The 24,967-nt window shown below is 39.3% G+C and overlaps 1 protein-coding gene across 5 annotated transcripts in view; it reads left to right on the top strand.

The window, feature by feature from the left end:
- tec (tec protein tyrosine kinase) overlaps window positions 1-24,967 on the top strand; it is a 149,744-nt gene that overhangs the window by 12,781 nt on the left and 111,996 nt on the right. The window contains exons 1-3 of one of the 5 annotated variants that reach the window (XM_073064699.1): window positions 10,515-10,624; window positions 14,600-14,706; window positions 14,967-15,155. In XM_073064699.1, the coding sequence (XP_072920800.1) occupies window positions 14,680-14,706; window positions 14,967-15,155 (216 nt within the window). In that variant the 5' untranslated portion in view covers window positions 10,515-10,624; window positions 14,600-14,679. Of the gene's footprint in view, window positions 1-10,489; window positions 10,629-14,599; window positions 14,707-14,966; window positions 15,156-24,967 lie in introns of those variants that run through there. The other 4 variants (XM_073064701.1, XM_073064700.1, XM_073064702.1 and 1 more) reach the window with 4 other exon arrangements.

The following is a 24,967-nucleotide window of genomic DNA, read 5'->3' on the forward strand; positions in this document are numbered from 1 at the left end:
GCAGGAAGCATGTTCCCGCTGATGGCTGAGTCCAGAACTAGAGGCCACAGTTTAAGAATAAGGGGTAGGCCATTTAGAACAGATGCGTAAAAACTTTTTCACCCAGAGAGTGGTGGATATGTGGAATGCTCTGCCCCAGAAGGCAGTGGAGGCCAAGTCTCTGGATGCATTCAAGAGAGAGTTAGATAGAGCTCTTATAGATAGCGGGGTCAAGGGATATGGGGAGAGGGCAGGAATGGAGTATTGATTGTGTATGATCAGCCATGATCACAGTGAATGGCGGTGCTGACTAGAAGGGCCGAATGGCCTACTCCTGCACCTACTGTCTATTGTCTATTCTATCTATTATTTGGGATAAGAAAAGACCAAGAATTAATAAATGTCATTTACAAAAGTTGAAAAAGGTCTTGCTTTGCCTAATCTAAGAATGTATTATTGGGCTGTTAATTTGCGATACAGTATATGTCCTTTTGGCTATATTGGGGTGATAGGAATGACCGGCCAGTCTGGGTAGACCTGGAACTGAGAGCTGTGAAACAGTTTTATTTAACTTCGTTATTAGGAGTTGCTCTAACTATACAATTAGCTAAAGTTGCTCATTTAAACCTATATCCTGTGGTTAAGCACTCTTTACAAATATGGCTCCAGTTCTGCAATCTTTTTAATCTTAAAAAATTTAAACTTTGTAGTATAATTTATGGTAATTACTTTTTTAAACCTTCCTGGAGTGATCCAATTTTTTTTTTACTTTGGAGAAATAAAGGTATTAATTCTTTTTTGGATTTACTTAAAGAAGGCAGATGGATGTCTTTGGATCTTTTGAACAATTAGTCGATAAATATTCTCTCTCATATTCACACTTTTTACAATATCTTCAAGTTAGACATTTTTTACAAAAATATTTAAGTAATTTTCCTTACACATTGGAGGCTGACTTGTTAGATACTATTATGAATATGAACCCTTTGATAAGAGGTTCTATTGGAAGAGTTTATAATTTATTATTACAATGGGATAAGTGTCCTTTACTTAAGATTAAACAGGATTGGGAGAAGGAACTCAATTGACTTTTATATGGGAGGATTGGATGCGGATTCTGAAGCTGGTTAACTCTTCTTCGATCTGCACTAGTCATTCACTGATTCAATTTAAAATTGTATATCGTTACCATTTAAAAAAGGAGAGACTTTCTAAAATATTTCCCAATGTTGACAGGTATTGTGATAGATGTAAAACTGAGATAGCTACACTGACATATATGTTCTGGTCATGTTGTATATTAAAACAGTTTTGGAAGTCAGTCTTTTTGACAATTTCTAAAGCACTCAGAATCAACTTACAACCTAATAAATTGACTGTGCTTTTTGGAATAATTCCTCAAAATATCCGTGGTATTTCTGTGTCTGACGAACATGTTATTGCATTTGTTACATTGATAGCTAGGAGGGCCATCTTGTCGAAATGGAAGGATATATCAGCTCCTTCTTTGTTATAATGGTTCTCTCAAGTGATGCTGTGTTTTAGCTTGGAGAAAATTAGAAGTTGAACCTTTGAACCTTTATTTGATTTTGAGAAGAGATGGGGCTCATTTGCTCGTTATTATCATTTCAGTTAACTGATAGATTTCCTCCATGATCTAAGTAAATTTTTTTCTTGATATATCTTTCTTTCTTGTTGGTGGTTTGATGTTTATTTTAAGAAGCTTTTTGTATGACGCATGGCTCCGGGGTTGTACCCCCAATGAGTTCCTTTTTTTTTCTCACTTTTCTTGCTTAGTAGGGTTTTTTATTCACAAAAATTTTTAATCTTTAAGATAATTTCTTCTTTTTTGGAGGCATTGTAAGTGTTGTTACTTCGATGTACCTGTGTTATTTTTGAATAATAATAATAAAAACATTTGGGAAAAAGAAAGAAAAGAAAGAAACTGGAGCTGCGTGTTGGCTCCAGTCGTAAGCACAAAGCAAATGGAGCATTCACATCGGCTTGTGAATGTACCTGTGGTGATTTTGGAGGAGATGTTGCTGCCAATCCAAACTGGCTGGCGTCAGCAAGTGAGGATATCCAGGATCCAATTGCACAAGAAGGTATTGAGGCCCAGGTCTTGGAGATTATTAGCTTTGAGGGGAATGTTGAATGCAGAGCTGTAGTCAAGGAAGGGCACTCTGATGTATGTATCTTCACTGTACAGATGTCCACGAATGAGTGAAGAACTGATATAATGGCATCTGCTGTGGACCTGTTGTGACGGTAGGCAAATTGGAGCATATCCAAGTCACTCCTCAGGTAGGAGTTGCTATGTCTCAAAAGCAACTTCTCAAAGCACTCCATCACAATGGATATAAGTGCTAGTGGATGATAGTCATTGAGGCAAGTTACCACATTCTTCTTGGGCACCAGTACAATTGAAGCCTGCTTCAAGCAGGTGGGTACTTCAGACTGCTGAAGCGAGAAGTTAAAAAAATCAGTAAACACTCCAGCCAGTTGATTAGTACACATCTTCAGTACTCAGCCAGCTACACTGTCTGGGCCAGATGCTTTCCATGGGTTCACACTCCTGAAGGATGATCTCATGTGGGCCTTATAGGCTGAAGTCACAGGATTGGTGGGGCTCTTGCGAGTTTGTGAAGGTATCTTTACGTTCTGTTGGCTAAAACAAGCATAAAATTCATTGAGCTTACCTGAGAGCTAAACCTCGCTACAAATCTAGTCAAGAAGAAAAGAAGAGCTTATGAAAGGTTCAAAAAACTAGGTAATGATAGAGATCTAGAAGATTATAAGGCTAGCAGGAAGGAGCTTAAGAATGAAATTAGGAGAGTCAGAAGGGGCAATGAGAAGGCCTTGGTGGACAGATTTAAGGAAAACCCCAAGGCATTCTACAAGTATGTGAAGAGCAAGAGGATAAGACGTTAGAGAATAGGACCAAACAAGTGTGACAGTGGAAAAGTGTGTATGGAACAGGATGAGATGGCAGAGGTACTTAATGAATACTTTGCTTCTGTATTCACTACAGAAAAGGATCTTGGTGATTGTAGGGATGACTTGCAGTGGACTGAAAAGCTTGAGCATGTAGATATTAAGGAAGAGGACGTGCTGGAACTTTTGGAAAGCATCAAGTTGCATAAGTCACCGGGACTGGATGGGATGTATCCCAGGCTACTGTGGGAAACGAGGGAAGAGATTGCTGAGCCTCTGGCAATGATCTTTGCATCATCAATGAGTATGGGAGAAGTTCAGGAGGATTGGAGGGTTGCAGGTGTTGTTTCCTTATTCAAGAAAGGGAGTAGAGATAGCCCAGGAAATTATAGACCAGTGAGTCTTACTTCAGTGGTTGGCAAGTTAATGGAGAAGATCCTGAGAGGCAGGATTTATGAACATCTGGAGAGACATAATATGGTTTGGAATAGTCAGCATGGCTTTGTCAAAGGCAGGTCGTGATTCAATTTTTTGAGGATGTGACTAAACACATTGATGAAGGTAGAGCAATAGATGTAGTGTATATGGATTTTAGCAAGGCATTTGATAAGGTACCCCATGCAAGGCTTATTGAGAAAATAAAGAAGCATGGGATCCAATGGGACATTGCTTTGTGGATCCAGAACTGGCTTACCCACAGAAGGCAAAGAGTGGTTGTAGATGGGTCATATTCTGCATGGAGGCCGGTGACCAGTGGTGTGCCTCAGGAATCTGTTCTGGGACCCTTACTCTTCGTGATTTTTATAAATGACCTGGATGAGGAAGTGGAAGGATGGGTTAGTAAATTTGCAGATGACACAAAGGTTGAGGGTGTTGTGGATAGTGTGGAGGACTATCAGAGGTTACAGCAGGTCATTGATAGGATGCAAAACTGAGAAGTGAGAAGTGGCAGATAGAGTTCAACCCATATAAGTGTGAAGTGGTTCATTTTGGTAGGTCAAATATGATGGCAGAATATAGCATTAATGGCAAGACTGTTGGAAGTGTGGAGGAACAGAGGGATCTTGGGTTCCAAGTCCATAGGACACTCTGAGCTGCTGTGCAGGTTGACTCTGTGGTTAAGAAGGCGTAGGATGCATTGTCCTTCATCAATTGTGGGATTGAGTTTAAGAGTTGAGAGGTAATGTTGCAGCTATATAGGACCCTGGTCAGACCCCACTTGGAGTACTGTGCTCAATTCTGGTCACCTCGCTACAGGAAGGACGTGGAAACCTTAGAAAGGGTGGAGAGGAGATTTACAAGGATGTTGTCTGGATTGGGGAGCATACCTTATGAGAATAGGGTGAGTGAACTTGGCCTTTTCTCCTTGGAGCGATGGAAGATGAGAGGTGACCTCATAGAAGTGTACAAGATAATGAGAGGCATTGATCATGTGGATAGTCGGAGGCTTTATCCCAGGGCTGAAATGGCTAGCACGAGAGGGCATGGTTTTAAAGTGCTTGGAAGAAGGTACAGAGGAGATGTTAGGGGTAAGTTTTTTACGCAGAGAGTGGTGAGTGCATGGAATGGGTTGCCGGCGGCGGTGGTAGAGGCGGAAACGATAGGGTCTTTTAAGAGACTCCTGGATGGATACATGGAGCTTAGAAAAATAGAGGGCTATGGGTAAGCCTAGGTAGTTCTAAGGTAAGGACATGTCCGGCACAGCTTTGTGGGCTGAAGGGCCTGTATTGTGCTGTAGGTTTTCTATGTTTCTATATGTCACTTTACTTTGTAGGATGTGATAGCATTCAAACCCTGCTACAGCTGATGAGTATCCTTCTGTGATTCAAATCTGGCTTGGTATTGCCACTTAGGATATGAGATGGGTGGACCTCTTGTGGTTGGTCACCAGAGATGAACACCACTGATATAGTCCACAGCAGATTTCAATCTCTTGGTCCATCTTTGCTTCTGGTTGATTTTGTATGATTTTGTGGGGACACACTCATCCATGAGTATCTTTATAAAATCCACGACAACTGTGGCATATTCATTCAAATCCTGACAAGGATGTAATGTTGAGACTTTATAAAGCACTGGTGAAACCTCACTTGGAGTTTTGTGTGCAATTTTGGGCCCCTTCGAAAGGTTGTGCTGAAACTGGAGGAGGCTCAAAGATGATTCACAAAAATGATTCTGGGAATAAACAGCTTGTCATGAAAAGTGTTTGATGGTCTGGGCCTATATTCACTAGAATTCAGAAGAATGAGTGTTGACCTAATTGAAACCTATTGAATGGTGAAAGGCCTTGATTGAGTGGATGTGGAGAGGATGGTTCCTAAGGTGAGGGAATCTAAGATTAGAGGACACAGCCTCAAAATATAGGGGTGTTATTTTGGAACAGCAATGAGGAGAATTTTTTTTTAGCCAGCGCGTGGTGAATCTGTGGAATTTGTTGTCACAGGCAGCTATGGAGGCCAAGACCTTATGTATATTTAAGGCAGAGATTTGTTAGGGGATGAACGGATAGAGAGTGGTGGGGGGGAGGTGAATGGGAAGGCAGAAGATTAGGGCTGAGAGGAAAAATTGAGCAGACTCAATGGGCCAAATGGTCTAATTTTGCTCAAAAAAACTCCTTTGATAGTCTTTGATCATGGCCCAGTCCATTGACTCAAAGTAATCCCATAGTCTCCTGCAACTACCTCACTGTTGTCCTTACCTGTGATGTCTTACTCTTTAGCATTTCCTTGTATGCAGGTAGGAGGAGGACAGCCAGCAGATCAGATCTCCTGAAATGTGGTCTAGGGATAGAACAGTAGGCCTTCCTGATTGCAGTGTTACAATGGTTGGGTGCTATGGGATTCCTCTTGAGGCAGGTGATTTGTTGATTTTAATTGGGCAGAGATTTCTTCAAGCAAGCCTAATTGAATGCCTCGGCTTTTTCTTGTTTGCTTATCATGGCATTCAACACATTGAGTGCTTGCTTAACACATACCTTCAGCAGTATGTAAACCGTGGTCAGGAATATGGAGGAGAACTCTCTCAGTAAGTGAAGCAGTCAGCACTTAATCATTCAATGCTCCAAGATGGGGATCAAGATTTTGACTGACCACTATGTCTGACCATCACGGACAGTTTATCTTGAAACACAGGACCCCCCCCCCCCCACCACCTCTTGCCTTCCCTGAATAAACAGTTTAGTCCATCAAGAGGAACATGAAGCCCTCTGGCTTTATACATTTGCTAACAAGGTGCTATGTAGAGGAAGCTTTAGTCTGGCTTGAAGTCCTCCTCTCCAGTGTCCAGTTTGCCATTCTGTCCTGGATCCTATTTATTCTTATTTTCTGGACCAGCCTATCATGTGGGACCTTGTCAAAGGCCTTGCTGAAGTTCAGATAGACAATACCTATTGCCTTGCCCTTGTCAGTTCCTCAAAACACCCAATTAAGTTTGCGAAACATGCTCTCCCATGAATGAAGCCATACTAATCAGTCGTTGCTTTCAAAATGCAAATAAATCCTATTCCTTAGAATTCCTTCCAGTAACTTTCCTACCACTGTAAGCGTCACCTACCTTTAGTTCTTTGACTTACCCTTGTTGCCCTTCTTAAATAAAGGAGCAACATTAGCTGACCTGTATCCTTCCAGTACTTTATCTGTGGCTAATGAAGATACAAAAATCATCACCAAAGCCCAACGATCTCCCTGCTTGTTTCCCTTTTATTCTTGTACCTGTCTGTTCAGAGGATGCATATTGCTTGTTTGTTCATTGTTGCTAGTTATTGGCTCCTTCAATGCTGGATTTAAAAATGTTTCTCAAGAATGTTTGCATTCCTTAGTTGATTGAGGGGTGCCCATTCTTTAACTGATTGCTTCTTATGGTTCCTTAATTAACACTCTTCACTGATGATGATGTTAACTTAAAATGTCCAAGATAATGAGACAATCTGGAAACACTTGAAGAACTGAATCTTTGTTCATATTTGAGAAAAGGCTATATAGATCAAGCATCAAGGATATCATTAATTTGAACAAAAATAGAAAATACTGGAAGTATTTAATATTTCAGCTCCAGGACCTTTCATCAGGACTGGGAAAGAAAGATGATAGGTTAGTTTTAACAGCAGAGAAAGTATGGGAATGAATGGTAGTACATAGACTATACCTCTGAAAGGATGAGACCAAGTGAGTAAATTTAGTAGCTAGGACATGATTAAGCTTATTTAATGTGCTACCAATAGCAGGTTCAGAGATATGCCAGCAGGCCAGAACGTAAATATGGAAAGAAGAAAACCTGAACTGAAATGATGACAAATAGGCATTGGCAGTTTTAGCATGGACTGAAAGGAATGTGTTACCTACTTCTGGAGAATTCAGTATTCAGTGTTGAGTTTTGAAGGCTGCAATGTGACCACATAGAAAATGAGGCACTGTCCTTCAAGATTGCATTGTTCCTCCTTGTAACACTGCAGGAAGCCACAAAAGAAAAATCTAAGTGGGGCGTTGAATTTAAGTCTCTTGTAACCAGAAGCTGAGGTTTACCTCTGGAAACTGAATGCAAGTGCTTCACAGAAAAGAAAAATATAAGAAGATTAGCTTTATTTGTCTCACGTACATCAAAATATACAGGGGAATGCATCACTTTACATCAAATCAAATCAGCCAGCGTTATGCTGAGCAGGCTCCAAGTGTCCCCATGCTTCTCATGCCAACATAGCATGCTCACAACTCACTAACCCTAACCGTACGTCTTTGGAACATGGGAGTTAACCAGAGCACCCGGAGGAATCCCACATGGTCATGTCCAGACCCCTTACAGGCAGTGCGGGAATGGAACCCTGATCAGTGATCATCTGGCACTGCAAAGTGATGCATTAACCACTACACTATCGTGCCATCTTCTATCAGATTTGAACAGGCAGTTCATAAAAACCTCAAAATTTGGCACATTTGCTTACCAATGTGTGCAATAGAAGTGGAACTAAATAGTTCTATAAAGTTTTACAGCTTTTGCAGTACCAACCAAGAGGTCACCAGACATTACCTTCTATCAGAGTTTACTGTTGGGGGATGTGGCTTATTCTGCTCGGTGAAAGTTGCTTCCTTTGTGATTGATTAAGTTAGAAACTGCAGCTGCTTTTCCCATTGTCCTAGGGAAATGTTAGCCACCTAGTGTCCAGTTTCAAATATCCCAGATATAAAATAGCACATGGAAGAGGCTTGCTCTCTCTTCCTTTGTTTAAGGCAAGCGGTGCATATATCAATTGGAAAGATATGCTCTGCATGTGCTTTTAGTTAAGGATGTTTGTTGTTTGTATGTTGGTTGAAGTATGCTTTTTGAACATTCAGCCTTGTAGGTTTTGTAACTTGGGGAACATGAATGTTTGGTTGAATTTTCACTGCTTGTAGATAAATGATTAATGTACTTATTTGTAGTCAGTGTTTTCTGTCTCATCACCAGACCCGTGAACCTGCTTCAACATTACAAAGACGGATGGACACAATTGACTATAGAACAACAGACAATCTGCAGGAGGAACTCAGTAGGAGAAGTAGCATTTGTTGGTGGAAAGGAATTGTTAACGTTTTGGGTCAAAACCAAGAATCAGGACCAGATGCAGGGTTATGACCTAAAACATCGACAAACACTTTCCTTCCACAGATGCTACTTGACCTACTGAGTTCTTCCAGCAGTTTGTTTCTCATTGCCTTCTATTAACATGTTTTACATTCGTAAATATACTTTTTGGTACCAGTTGACAGGAGGCACGTTGATGACTGGTATTATGCTAAGGTTTGTTAGTAGTTTCACATGTTGCTGCTGGTATTGCCCTCATAAGTGCTAGCAAGGTCAGGGCTACTGGGCACTTGCTGGGAATCCCAGTATTCATGGTGAAGAATCTGGAATCAGATACTGCACAGTGTAGACATGGCACTGGATCAGCGAGTCCATTTATTTGGATGAGTATTTCCCTGCTGTGAGAAAGAAAAGGATAAGTTTTCTCTTAATTATTTGTATTGATATTAAAAATATTTAAAGATTTTGGTTGATTATATTTTAATAATGTTAATGAACAGATATGAAACTAAAGTATAAATTTTCATGCTTTTTATCACTTCTGAATTTCAAAGAGATTCCTAACATCTGAAAATCTTTAGTAGTATTTTAAAGATGTCAAAATTATTGACTAGTATATTGGGCATAAGATATTCTGGCCATTTGATGTTCTCCAGATATATACATCCTGTGAAGCCTAGTATCATACCAGCATTTGCTGTTTGGCTGCAGGGGAGTCTGAACCTGAAAAACTAATATTACAGATGAGGACAATATAGATGTACATACTTGTTTTCTTTTTTTATTATTGGAACGTTCTATATGATGACCCTCATTCTATGCCAGTTGGTATGCAGGTTACTTTTAAAATTGAAGTGCAATAGGTATTGCATTTAAAAAAAAACATTGTAGTGAGATGTCCAAAGATGCCTCACCAGCAGAATTTGCCTCCGTCCAAAAAGGGGTATTTGAATAAGTAGGCACAAGGTAAAACAAAACTGCATATGTCAAAACTCTGAAATAGAAACAAAATAATGGAAATTAAGCATGTTAGGAAGCATCTGTGGAATGAGAAGTAGAATTAATCTTTCAAGTTGGTGACTTAAACATCAAAGTGAGAATCAGGCATGTTGCAGAGAAGGATGAGAGATGGTGAAAAAGAAATTGTATGTGATAAGGATTTAGAAACTGCAGTGTTTTGCTTCTCACAGTTCCTGCATTAATTTTGTTTCTCTCCCCATCCTAGTTCATATTATAATCACAAAAAGTCCCATGTCCTCTGTTTAGAACACAATGTTTTTGAGTTTTTCCTTGTCTGATGAAAAGTCATTGACATGAACATTAATTCTGCTTCTATCTATACTTGATAGTGTATGACCTGCTGACTATTTTCTGTTTACATGTTAGGTAGTCAAAAGGATAGCTTGTAAGGAAAATGGTGAGTTAAAGGTATTTGGGGAGGCTATTCAAACGTTTCGGGTGCAACCTTGAAAAGGATATAGAGAACTGGGATGATCAAAACACCAGAACCGTTCAGTCCTCAGCTTTTGAACCGTGGTTGTGCTCAACAAAGTTAATTTGAGTGGAGCGAAGGCCAAGATGTGGATAAGTAAAAATTATTTTCCCAGCATTACTATGCATGGACATTCTGTAAGTTAGCTAATCAGTGATGTTAAAGCAGTGGTTAACAGAACTTTAGGGTGAACTTCTGGAGAGCAGAAGATGCAAGCTTTTCAACAGAAAAATGCTGAAATAATTGAAAATGGAATTTCAACAGTAGGTTGACTAAGGAAGTTGTGGAGAGGAGAAAAATTCTGTAAATGGTCTGAAGAAGGTACTAAGAGGATAATTTTTCAGCAATGTAAGTGTTTGCTGAAGGAAAGCACAGTGATTCCACAATTTATAACTATTTGATGTATAGATTTTCACAATAATGCCATTGATAGTTTGGGTACCTGGTCTTGATTTACAAGCTATTTTTCTGCTATAATGAAAATGGTGCTTTTTCTGACCATAATGCATTTCACACTTCCTTTTGTAGCTATCACCAAAGAACTGAGGAATCCCTTTTTATGAGATTGGAATGCCAGCTCTGTGGATTGTTTGTGATCTTGGTGTCTTTACGGGCTCCTCTTCAGGCTGTTTCCAGGGAGGAGACTAAGGATCAGAGTTAGTGGTAGGTGAGAAATGGATTCTGTTCCACTTTTTTAACACTTTCAGGCTTTCTAATCACCATCAATTTGGCATGCGTATCAAGTTGAATTGAATCTTGTAAATTATGAACTAATAAAATATTTGTTGTGTGTGGCCTAGGATGCCATTTGGCAAATCTGTTTCTCCTTATTGAATATGTTGTATTGCTGTTTAGTATGGTACTACATTTAGTGCAAAATTCATAACAATTGCATTTACCTCCTCCTCCATACCAGGCACGCACCATTCTCTATAATTAAAAAAAAATCTTGCCCCACTCATCTCCTTTGAATGTAATTCCTTTGACATTTAGTGCATGATGCTGGTATAAGATATTTCAATCCCAGGGAAAAGTACTGACTGTCCACTCTCTCTATGCCTCTCATAATCTTTTAGATCTCTATCAAATTTCCCTTCAGTCTCTACCACTCCAGAGAAAAAATTCAATTTTGTCCAACTATTCCTTATGATGCATGTCCTCTAATCCAGACAGAATCCTCGAAAATCTCTTTTGCACCCTTCCTAAAGTCTTAACATCATTTCTATAATAGGGCAACCAGACTGAATGCAATACTCCAGATGTGGCCTAACAAGAGTTTTATAAGTCTGCAACATAACTTCCTGACTCTTGAACTCAGTGCCTTGACTAATAAATGCAAGCATGCCACATGCTTCCCTTTTCCATTTTACCAACCTATGTAGCTGTTATATTTTGTAACTCTAAAACATAGAACTAATCAAAATAAAAACACAGAACTGGGAATAACATATCTAAGTTTTTTTCACTTTAAATGAGGCATGAACTTATGACGTAGTGGTGTGATACCGTATACCATTCACGTACTTTTGCATATAACCTGCAATGTATTCTGTGAGTAAAAAAAGTGCTTAAACAATATATTTACAATATTACTCAAATATTACTGAAATATTAAATACACAAGTCAGGCAATATAGAATGCATCTCAAATATATATACACTATACTATATATAGTACAGCTACTATACACACACCTGCAGCATAGTAAATTTTAAATTATCTCATTCATGCCTAAAGATTTAATCACTGTGGAGGATTTTTTCACTCTTGTGGGATAATGCCTTTCCTGACAAGGGGGATCAATCTGGTTGGCAGATGAGACTTCTGGCTATGAAACAATCTCTGGTTCTGTGGCCCCCTCCATGATGGTTATAGGAGTTTACTTTGCAGGAAGTGGATCTGACAGCTCTGGACACCTTTCTTCTGGATATGTTGGTATCCCGAACAGTAGATGCTCTCAGTTTGGATGGTACAACAATTCTGAATCCCTACATAAGGCAACCCCAATCCTGGCACTGGTGAAAATGGGGGAATTGGAGTTTCTGCTGCCTGTTCCAGTTATTTTGGGTGACCATATAGACCTGAGACAGTGTGGGGTCTTTTCAGGTTTCCCTTTGGATCATTTCTGCCATAGCAGGGAGACTTTAGATTTGCATTAGGGAGAAAATGTAAAGAGGAGGATCCTCTTTTGTAAATTTTTCAGTTATTTCCTTTTCCAAGGATGAACAGGACAATCCATCAACATTTCCATGACTAGTCATCCTCTTGAATTTGATTTTGTAATTGTGTCCTCCAAGAAACAGATCCCATCTCTGCATTTGTGCTGCTGCTCTTAGTGGAATACTCTTCTGTGGATTGAAAATAGACACTAGTGGTTGATGATCAGTAATGAGGAAAAACTGTCTCCCATACAAGTACTGGTTAAATGTTTTACACCCCAAACCGGACTCAAAGCCAATTTGTTAGTCTGTGCATAAATTTTCTTTGCAATAGTAAGGGAACGTGATGTAAAGACTATGGGGCAATCATTTCCTTCACTGAAAACGTGACATAGCTGCACCTATACCATAAGGCGAGGAGTCATAGATAAGCTACACCGGACAATATGGATCATGTAGTGTGAGACAGTGTCTACAGTCACCATTTCCTTTACCTTTTAGAAAGCCAGTTCACATTGTTTTATCCATTGCCATTTCTTCTTGATCTGTAGTAATGAGTTCAAGAGGTGGAGCACATCAGGCAGGTTTGACAGGAACCTGTTTTAGTAGTTGACAGATCCTGAAACGGACCACAACTATGGCACATTCTTTGGCCTGGGGGAATTCACCACTACTTGAAATTTCTCAGCACACTTGTGTAATCATTGTGCATCAATGGTGTGACCACCAAAAGTGATGCTTGGTTTAAATAATTCATACTTTTTGCATCATGCTCTGAAGTCATAATCTTCTAGTGTTTTTAACACTGTCTTGAGATTTTGGAGATGTTCTTTGGCAGCTTTGTAGCACCTGGTCTATAGCTTTCTGCCAAATGCAGGTGCAGATGCTACTCCAAAAATAAGCCTTATTATAGTGATAAAGCCCTTTATGAGGAACACTTGATGAGAAATACTTTTACTGAACTGTTTCCCTTCAGAAGGGTTTGTGAAGATGTCCTTTATGCTGGGCAGAGGATATTGGTCTATCTTTGGTACAGGGTTGTTGGTGACCTTAAAGTCACCACAGATCCTGACAGGCCTATTCTTCTCAATTACTGGGACCACTGGTGTTGCCCATGCACTCCACTTAACATTGAAAAGAATTCCTTCAGCCTCCCTGTGATCTAGCTCACTGGCTACTTTATCATGGATGGTTAAATGGAAACAGATGGCTTTCTAAAACTTGGGTGTGGCAATTTAATTTAACACTATTTTATCCATGCTATGTTTAGATTTTCCAATGCCATCCTGGAGCACAGCTGTGGCATCATCAAGTATCTTAATTCACTTATAGTGGATGGATCTCTATTCAAGTTGTTGTTTCAGCAAATCTCGACCCCCACAATGCTGGCCCTCCTGTTTTTACCACCTGCAGGTCCAATATGGCTTGTTGATTGTTGTATTTCACTGTTACAAATGTCAATCCACGAGCAAATTGTATGTTCTCCCACCCAATGCATTCAGCAAACCTAGCACTCGCTTCTCATTGGCTGTTACATTTGTTATAAAATACGGTTCAATTTGCGCAGTATACAATGTCCAATTATTTCTTTGCTGATACTGGCAACTGATTTGTATCTCATTGTATACTTTCCCAGTCTTCTACGCTATCCACAGCACCACCAGTCTTCCCATTGTCTGTAAACTTACTAACACATCCATCTACATTTTCATTCAGGTAATTTATATATAATTTCAAGCATATAAATTACATATACAGTATGGATCCGTGCAGAATATCACTAGTCACAGACCTCTAACCACATTAAGTCCCATCGACCACTGTTCTCTAAACTCTATGGCCAATAGTATGAAAACACAATTTTATAAAAATTGGAATTGTAAAATAGAAAGCGTTTCATCAGACTATAGACTTGAATCAAAATTTCTGAAACAATGCAGAAATTGTTTGAGCAATATTTTCTGTTTTTACTTTACAATATATGCTTGTGTTAGGAAGGTTTAACATAGAGATTTAATTTAACGTGTAAATTATTTGATTTTAGTTATAGGTCAGATAAGTATTAATTATGATATAAATTGTATTTTTTCTAGCATTGCAAGCTACAAGGGGTGTTTGATAAGTTCGTGGCCTAAGGTAGAAGGAGTCAATTTTAGAAAACCTAGCACATTTATTTTTCAACATAGTCCCCTCCTACGTGTACACACTTAGTCCAGTGGTCATGAGTAATTGATAAGTTCGTGGCCTAAGATAGAAGGAGATGAGTTATTAACTTCAAACTTTCTGCATTATCACTCACGTGCATGTAACAAGAGTGTCTTGAACCTCCAGGTGGTACACAGCAGGGGTGATTGATGTTTGTGGCCTAAGGTGGAAGGAAATGAGTTATATAGCTCTCGTTACATGCATGTGCAGTTCAACATTTTGGGTGAAAATGCAGAAAGTTTGAAGTTAATAACTCATCTCCTTCTACCTTAGGACACAAACTTATCAATCACCCCTGCTGTGGACCACTTCTGGAGGTCCAAGATGCCAACTTCTACAAAGAAGGGATCTGTATGCTCCATGGCCGCTGGACTAAGTGTGTAAGTGTAGGAAAAATAAATGTGCTAGGTTTTCTAAAATCGACTCCTTCTACCCTGGACCATGAACTTATCAATTACTCACGACCACTGGACTAACTTACCTCTCGTATTACAAATTGTTGAAAGTTTAAAAATGATTCTAATTACCTAATTTATATTTGAATGAGCAAGATTACAAATAATAAATTACAGAGAAATTTGTATTTTTATTATAAAGTCCATTCTGATGGTTCTTTTTCCAAAATTAATTTCGTTCTTAGTGTAATGGGCATTCTGCTCACTGGAAGAACGTAGCCAGGATCTGGGAAGAGATGAATGCAGATCCTATACTTCAAGAGACCTTAATTAAAAGATCACAGCAAAAAAAACGGATTTCTCCACTCAACTACAAAGAAAGGCTCTTTGTCTTAACAAAGTCCAGATTAACATATTATGAAGGTCGTTCTGAGGTGAGGTAATTATTAATAACTTGGAAAATTTTGCCTTGCCTTACTGAATATTTTGCTTGCAAATTTGTGTATTTTTTTTAAACTCAAGAAAATTACCCCTTGTTTCAGATTTCTTTTAGTACGGTATTTCAGCTTTTATATGTTGAACAGATGCATGGAATGTTAAAGTTTAAAAACTATAATGAGTTGAGGTCAGCCTATTTCATACACATTATGTACATATATCACTAGAATATAGAGTTTCAAATGTTTGGCTAAGGTTGGATATAATGCAACACACACAAAATGCTGGAGGAACTCGGCAAGTCAGTCAGCATCTGTGAAAAAGAGTAAACATTTGATGCTTTGGGCCAAAACCCTTCTTCAGGACTGGTTAATGGTATAAAAAAAGATTGAACTCTTGCTCTGTTCTGAAGCTGTCCTAGACTCCCCTGCTATTGGAACCATTGCCTCCACATCCACTCTATTTAGAACTTTCAATATTCAGTAGGTTTCTGAGATCTTGCACAAGGAATCCCAAGCCCCTTTGCACCTCTGAATTTTGAATTTTTTTTCCTGTATAAAAAAATAGTCTATGCCGTTATTCCTTCTACCAAAGTTCATGACCATGCCCATTCTTCTGATCTGTCTAGGTCCTTCTGCAGACCACCACCCTGCTCACCCTCGCTTCCTCAAAACAACCTGTCCCTCTACCTACCTTCATATTGTCTGCAAACTTGGCTAGAAAGCCATCATTTTCATCTTCCAAATCATCGACATGTAACATGAACAGAAGCGGTCCCAATACTGATCTCTGCGGAACCCCATCAGTCAACCAGAAAAGATCCCCTTTATTCCCACTCTGTCTCTTGCCAGTCAGCCAATCTTCTACCAATGCTAGTATCTTAATTGTAATACCAAGGTCTCTTATCTCGTTAAGTGCTTCATGTGTGACACCTTGTCAAAGGCCTTCTGAAAATCCAAATAAACAACATCCACTCAGTCTCCTTTGCCTATCCTGCCTGTTATTTCCTGAAAGAATTCCATTTGCCAGGCAAGATTTCCCTTCAAGCCTGATTCTCCTATTCTCTCATGTGCCTCCAAGTACCCCAAAATCTCATTGTTAATAATGGACACCAACATCTTACCCGGCATTAAAGTCAGGCTAACTAACCTAGAATTTCCTTTCTTCTGCTTCCTTCAGTTCTCAAAGTGTGGAGTGTCATCTGCAGTTTTCCATTTCTCTAGAACCATTCCAGAATATAGTGATTCTTGAAAGCTCACTGGTAATACCCCCACAGTCTCTTCAACTACCTCTCAAAACACTAGAGTGTGGTCCATGTGGTCCAGGTGACTTATCTACCTTTAGACCTTTCAGCTTCCCAAGCACTTTCTCCTTAGTAACAACAACTACACTCACTTTTAACCCCTGACGCCCTTGAATTTTTGGCATGCTACAAGTGTCTTTCACAGTGAAGGCTGATGCAAAAAGTTTAAAAAAGGATCTGGTGCTTTCCTGGTGTATATGACAAATAAACTCTTCTTGGGCTTCCAGCTGGGCACAGGTCTTGATTTTAACCAATGTTTCGATGATAAACTCTTTGATCTTCATCAGGGATGATGCCTGGGCATGTCTGATCTGGTGGTATTTATACCCCTATTGTCTGTCCCTCCTGATTGGTTTGTCCTCATCCAATCAGGTTTCAGCTGCCCCACCTTGTTTACAATCGAATTCCATTTTTTACTTAGAGTGGGACCTTCAACCTTTGTTAAGATTCTTTTCTTCTAGTTATATTTCAATGGCTTCCATCAGGCGATCCCAAAAGCCATTGGTGCGGCACAGTGAGTTTGGAAGGATCACCAGGATCCTGAAGAAATAACAGATTAATATCATCTACTAACCTGCAAGGAAGCTCAAATCACAGCTTATGTGTGTCAGAGATGACCTGGGGCTCAGGACAGCTAGTGTTTACTGGATTCCCAGTGAATGCGGAGCAGTGTATATCGGCCGATCAGGATGCACAAGGAAACATGCATCAAGGAGCACAGGAGGTGTATCCATTTGGGTTCCACAGAGAAATCAGTTGTAGCAGAATACTGCATTCACAATGGCTATAGGATTGACTTTGATAGCGCAGAACGACTGTAGTATGCCAATGGCGTTTGGAACCACTTGATGAAGGGAGACATTGAAGTAAATCTAGAGGAAAAGAATTTTAACAAAGACCAAGGTTTCACTCTAAGTAAGAACTGGAATTCGGTTGTATACAAGATGAGACAGCAGAAACCTAATTGGTTAGTCCTCATCCAATCAGAAGGGATAGATGATGAGGATATAAATACCACTGGACTAGATGTATCCAGGCATCTTCCCTGATGAAGATGGCAGAGTTCGTCATTGAAATGCCAGTTAAAATCAACACTTGTATCTGGCTGGAAGCCTGAGAAGAGTTTATTCGACTTAAATTAAGTTTATCTGCCATTTCTTCATCCCCATTACTACCTCCCCAGTGTCATTTTTCAGCATTTCTGATACCCACCCTCACCTCTCTTCTATTCTTTAGATAGTTGGAAAAAAAACTCTTTGTATCCCCTTTTGTATTATTGGCTAGCTTACCTTCATATTTCATCTTTTCTCTCCTTATGGCTATTTTAGTTACCTTCTGTTGTTTTTTAAAAGTTTCCCTATCGTCTAATTTCCCACTAATTTTTGCTATGTTATATGGCCCTCCCTTGCTTTTACACTGTCTTTGACTTCCCTTGTCAGCCACAGTTGCCTCATCCTCATTTTAGAATACTACTACTTTGGGATGTATCTAAATTGCGCCTTCCAAATTGCCCGCAGAAACTCCAGACATTGCTGTTCTGCTATCATCCCTGCAAGTGTCTCCTTCCAATCAACATTGGCCACCTCCTCTCTCAAGCCTCTGCAATTCCCTTTACTCCACTGTAATACTGATATATTTGACTTTAGCTTTTCCCTCTCTAACTCGGTGAATTCTATCACATTATGATTACTGTCTCCTAAGCCTTCCTTCACCTGAAGATCCGGAATCAAATCCATTTCATTGCACAACACCTAATCCAGAGCTGCCTTTTCTCTAGTGGGTTCAAAAATAAGCTCCTTTAAAAATCCATCTCATAGGCATTCTATCAATTCCCTCTCTTGGGGTCCAGCAACAACTTAACTTTTCTAATCTACCTACATATTGAAATCTCCCAAGACTATAGTAACATTGCCCTTTTTCTCTCATTCTAATTTGTACCCCATATCCTGGCTACTGTTTGGAGGGCTATATATAACTCCTATCAAGGTCTTTTTACACTTGTACTGTCTCAACTCTACTCACAAGGATCTTACATTTTCCAATCCTCTGTCACCTAAGGATTTGATTTCATTTTTTACCAACAGAGCCACCCAACCCCCTCTGCCTATTTGGCTGTCCTTTGACTAGCTCTAATAGATTTGCAAGCCTTGTTGATTACAGTCAGAAGCAATTCATTCTTGACCTTACTCTTTTTCTGTGGTTTTGGGTTAATATTGTTAACTACTTCCTATTTTTTTCAACCGAACAGGCCATAAAGTTGAGCACTGTTAAAAGTTAGTAGCAAAAACTTGCATTGATTCATAAGATTCACCCAATTTAATACTTGTTTCAGTACTGCCACAAACAATTTTAACAAAGCTTACTCGCAATGAGGGTACACTTTAACAGGAAGTATTTATTTCCTTTTATCCCAGAATTCTTCCTGAAGTAGAAAACATTCAGTTTTATCTAAATTGTTAGGACAATTTGTACTGCTTGTCAAGGGCCAATTTGCAATGATGTCCTAATCTACGTAGTTGCTCATCAGAATCAGAATGGTCAATAGAGGTACGTGTCCATAGTAAGAAATGGCTGGATGGGTTAGCTCCATTTCTTTCATTAGAGATTTGACCATTAAAAACTGAGGCTGAAGCTCCAGTACCATACTGAGATGAGGTTTCACTGTCAGATGTGAACAGTTAAACTTACTTTGTAAGTTCCAACTGTTCTCTTGTTGGGCGGTTGCAGTTTTTTCAAAAATGAATTTTTTGGTATCTGGGCATTCACAATTCTAACCCTGAGCATACTGAAGTGTATTGACTCATCCTGAGACTGAGTTTTCAAGCTTGTTGAATATGGTCATAAGCAACTTATTCTTGAGCTTGTTCGTTTCCCTCATGATTGTGTCAATGTTGTAAACCTCTTTTATACACATTGTTAAACAGAATAATTTACAAATGACTGGCACAATGTTTGAAGAAAGGATAGTGTATGACTGAGAACAACTGGAGATGGTGTTTCCATATGTTTGGACTTCATGTATTTCTTAGTGATAGAGGTTACACGCTTGGGAGATGGTATGAAGAAGCACAGGCCAGTTTCAGAATTAGAATCAGCTCCATTATTAGTATCTTAAATGACATGAAAGCCTTCTTGTTTAGTAGCAGCAGTACAGTGGTCAAGACATAATATTACTATAAATTACATAATAGTGCAAAAATGAAATAAAATTGTTTCATGGACCTTCAGAAATCTGATGGCTGAGGGAAAGAAGATGTTCTGAGTTGTTGAGTTTGGGTATTCAGGCTCCTGGTAGGAATTAGAGGGCATGGACAAGAGGAAATCCACAGATGCTAGAAATCCAAGCAACACACACCTTCATTAGGTCCTGAGTTCCTCCAGCATTTTGTGTGTGTTGCGGAGAAGCAGGCATGTCCCAAATGTCGAGGGTCCTTAGTGAAAGAAGCTGCCTACTTCTGGCACCACCTCTTGAAGACCTCTTTGGTAGGTTGAGTCTACAACCCACTCCAATTCTGTGCTTTGGAGCCTCGACACCAGGCTGTGATGCAATCAGTCAGCATGCTGTCCACTGTAACTCTGTAGAAAATTACAGGAGGCTTTGGTGACATAAGAAATTGCGCGGACTGTTGGAAGAACTGCAGTGCATTTTGTAGATGTGACAGTGTTGGGGGAAATGACAGTTAAGTGTGGTGAATGTGGTATCTGTCAATGCAACTACATTAAGCTCGATGGAACTGCACTTACACAGACAATTGGAGGATACTTTGTCACATTCCCATTCACTTTGTATCTGGAATTCAGCTTCTTGGCCCATGTTTGTGAAGAGATCTAGTAAAACCCCGTAGGTTATTAGTGAGTAATTGCCACATGATAGCACTGCTGAACTTGTGTTGTTCAGTTGATATTTGTGAGTAGAATGGTTGGATTGTAATTAGCCACATTAGATGCCCTACTTACTTTGTAAACATTGCTGCTGTAGGCAAATCATCACTTGGAGTCATGGTTGTTGGATCACCAAAACTTTATCACAAATTGCATGATGGAGCTCTTTAAATCAAGAGTCAGTCAAAGTACTAAAATTTGCACTTTGCACCATTAGGAGTAAGATGCAAATGCAGACAAAGACATGGCCATCTTTTGATATTGTTAAAAGTATGTGGCAGTGTTAAAGAACTCTGTTCTTATCTATTGCTTGTAAGATAATTTAGCTCAGTGTATTGCAAGCTGTTTTTGCTGTTTAACATGCATGATAACTTCCAGTGGCAACTGGTTTTCAGCAAAGTCTCTTGCTGTTCCTAGCAAGTCCTTTTGCACTTAGTGAACCACAGCTGATGCCTTGAGTTGATAGTACTGGCTAAGCAACGGATATATTAGGCCATTAGATTACAAATTGTGGTGCTGTACATTCTTGCTGTTGCTGCTGATTATCTGCAGCACTCCGTTTTGAGCTGTCAGATCCGTTAAGAGTTTATCCCATTTAGCCCCATGCAATGCAATGAAGAGTGCCTTCCTTCAACAGGACTTCCTCTACAAGGATTTTGTGGTTGTCACTTATGGATTGATGTGTTTGTGCTGGTGGAGTGGTGAAGATGAAGTCACGTAGAGTTGTTCTTTGATTCACTTACTACCTGACTCTGGCAGTTAAATCTTTCAGGTCTTTGGAAGCTCCATCAGTGATGGTGCTGCCAAGTCAGTCTTTGTGATGGATATTGAAGTCCCTCACCCAGAGTACATTCTGTGCTCTTGCTACTTTCAGTGTTTCCTTGAAGTATTGCCTAATCCTGTGGGTGTATGTGAGGGGTGAGAGATGGTGGATAGAAATTACCTTCCCAGTTTCTTTCTTTGATGTACTGCATGGAAGCATCTCATTCCAAATGAAAATGTTTCCAAAAAAATATTGCATTTAGACACTTGGACAGTGTTTATGCAAGATATGAATCGGGGCTTTTACAACTGTAATAATCAGATTTGTACAACCTCATATATGCTGATACCCAAATCCTCGAGTGGATTTTGGGTAAATAGCCTTGACGTGAGCCTTCTTGCCATATCAACACCCAACAGTCTTTTAAATTTGATGGATAGGCTGGCTTACAAGATTTAAGGAGTAGGCTGTACTCTGCTTTGTCCTGTGCAGTTTCTGTCACATCATCTGTAATCAGCTTACAGTAGGAATACACCTCTTGATGCAACATAGTATTGCCTGGTGTATTTCCAAGTGGAACGCACAGAACAGTACAGCACAGAGACGGGCCCTTTGCCCCACAATGTTGTGCTGAAGCAAATAAACTATTAATCAAATTATCAACTAAACTATTCCCTAATTACCTACACAGTGTCCACATCCCTCCATTTTCCACACATTCATGTGCTTATCTAAATGTCTCTTAAAGGTCCCTGAGAAATCTGCCTTCAGCAGCACTCCGGACAGCATATTTCAGTCACCCACCACTCCCTGTGTAAAAAAAAAACAAACTTTTTTTTATATCTCCTTTAAAATAACTCCCTTTTATTCTTTACAGTATTTTATTTCAACCCCAGGAAATGGATATTGTCTGCCTACTCTATTTATGTCTCTCATAATCTTATTAACCGCTACCAAATCATCCCTCAGAATGTCAGCCAGAGATTAATAATTTAACTTTGATAGAGGAAGTAAGGAGCAAGGAAAGACAGCTTTACCTTAAAGCACTTCAAATGGTCAGGATGATGTAAGCTAAACAGAAGTGACTGAATTAGATCACTCACCTGCAGAACCTGTTTTCAATGACAAAAGACTTTCAATGACTTCTCAGGAAGAACATTGGTTCAGAAAAGGACTCCCCTCTCCAAGCAACTCACAACCTTCTTTGGATTTCTTCCCACCTTTCTGAACAGTTGTAATCTTGTACTCTTAGCTACATGCTTATAACACAGGGAGACTATTTGCCCCTTCAGGTTTCAGCCAGCACCCAGAGAGCACTCTATTATTCCTAACTCCTTCACTTTATCCCTTTAGTGTATTTTCTCCCACACAGATTTTCTTGTGGTCCAGCATCTGCAGTGTCTACATTCAAAGTAGGTTTCAGACATTAAGGAAACTAAAAGAAAGTAGTTTTAACAAGATTAGAACAAGAAAGTAGCACTCAATTCACCCTGACTGCTGAATGGTGTGCCTATTTTATATTTTTGATGCATTAGAAACAACTATTACAACAACCACAAATTATGGAGGCTTCCTTTTTTAACATTTAACTTCCTCATTGCATCAACTCAGTCAAGCAGTTGTTTCTGTTGATGATTTAAAGAATGCTTCATATCCTGTGCGTTTGACAAGTGAGACAGAAGGGGTGGAAATGACCACATGACTATGTGGTGACAAATCCTTAAAGGGACACTACCCTTCCTATTGAGTGAAGGTTCAGCTGTCCCAAAGGAGGAGGAGGAGGAGGAGGACTTAAATCCAGCCGACCATTCACTAGTCATATGATAATAAGAAATCTTTGATTTTTCTATTTAATGTTCTATGTTTTTCAAATAGTATTTGAATTTATGCACTTTTAAAGATAACGAGAGCAAATAATTAAACAAAATTTAGTGTTGACTTTTAAAGTTATAATGATATCAATTGAAGAGATTTTTGAAATACCAGTCCAATAATTTCCTTCCACACACCCCATGTAATGCTACAGGTAACAATAAGATTTTCAGATGCACTGTTAACATTTGTGGATTCTTTTTTGCTTTATAAAATAGCAAACTAGAAACTTGTTTCAAGATCTGTATCATGCACATTTATAATCAAATATACAAAGATTTACATTGTGTTTTCAACTACTTTTGGAAATCCTAGAATACACAAGTGAAGCATACAAGAAAGAAAAAACCTAAATGGGAGTTAGTTTGGGAAATTTCAAGTACTTTTTTAATGGAAAATATTAAACAAAAATAGTTAAATAAATGGATGATAACTTACTAACATTTTTAAAGATCTAAGTTTAACAATTGCTCAATTGCTTCTGACAGGTCTGTTAATTAAGAATACCAATTATTTAGAGACCAGAATCAATAAAGGCACTTGACAAGGTCATGTGTTATGGTGATTCATCTTTTTGAAATGGAATTTGGGACTGTTTCCAGATCCTGTTATGTAGTTCAGGTTCTTCATGAAAACTGAAGTGCAGGAGGCTTACATGTAACAATAGGAGGAAAATTAACAACTGTGGAATTGAATTTTTATGACCTAAGTTGCAACACTACCTTTTTTTGAGAGGGGAAAAAAAGCAAATCTAATACACCAAAGCACTTTTTTATGACGGTTGATCTTAAAAAAGAGAGGAAATTACCTTTTGCCAACTCTTTTGGTGAGGTAATAATCAAAGGGAGGGGAGGTTCATTGTGATGAAATCTACCTGTTGGAATCTGGAATTAGAGTTATGCATCCTCAAAGTAGCAGAGACTTTGTGCTGCTATGCGTGATATATTTAAGCTGCTCAAAGGACAGACATGTTGGTTATTTTGTATGCAGATTATTCAAAGGTTCAAAGGTACATTTAATGTCAGAGGAATGTATACAATGTACATCCTGAAATGCTTTTTCTTCGCAACCATCCACAAAAACAGAGGAGTGCCCCAAAGAATGAATGACAGTTAAATGTTAGAACCCCAAAGTACCCTCCCAGCTCCCTCCTCCCCCGTGTAAGTGGCAGCAAGCAACAATCCCCCCCCCACCCCACCGGCAAAAATAACTATTGGCACCCGCCACCGAGCACTCAAGTGTGAGCAAAGCAACAGCAAAGATACAGACTTGCAGTACTCCAAAGACTGCTCGTTAACCCGGTTTTTGACATACCACAGGCTCTCTCCTTCCCTAATAAGGGAGAAGGGGGTATCTCCATTTCACAGCAAGAGCGGAGACATTAACAAACAACTAGCTGGCTTACGATATTAAAGATCCATTGTGTCGCTTTTTCCGAGCACTGTGCCCAAAGATCTCAGGTTTCTGATTACACAGCCAGAGATCTTCCGTCTCCAATGACACACAAATCCCCTGCAGAGGCACTGACCTCAGATTCCCCACATGTCCAGAGCCACAAAATCTTGGTCCTCCGAAGGCGAGTGAAGCTTTTAGGCCGAGCCCTTGGCGTGCCAAATAACAGCCATTCGTGAAACCCTTTCCCGCAAAGAACCTTAGTCAGCATGTAACTCCAGGTTAGGGTCTTCAAAAGAACCCTGAAAGGGAAATACAGAGATTTTAAAGACGGAAATAGAGCTGTTTTCAAAGATGCAAGCAAAGGAGTTGCCATTAGGCGCCATTAATTTTCTGAAGCTCCTTCATTAGTTTTTGGACTTTTTTAATCATACGTGCTAAGTTTTATGTGCCTCTGCTTTCTATAGATCCTATACCAACTTGGAGCTAGATGGTGTATACATTATTCTGCATTTATTTTGTAAAAATCTGATATAAATTGGCTTACTAAAGCATTTCATTGGGCAGCTAAGAACTAGTAAATTGTTGCGGCTCTG

This window comes from Hemitrygon akajei, chromosome 13, assembly GCF_048418815.1.
Source record: "Hemitrygon akajei chromosome 13, sHemAka1.3, whole genome shotgun sequence".
NCBI lineage: Eukaryota > Metazoa > Chordata > Chondrichthyes > Myliobatiformes > Dasyatidae > Hemitrygon > Hemitrygon akajei.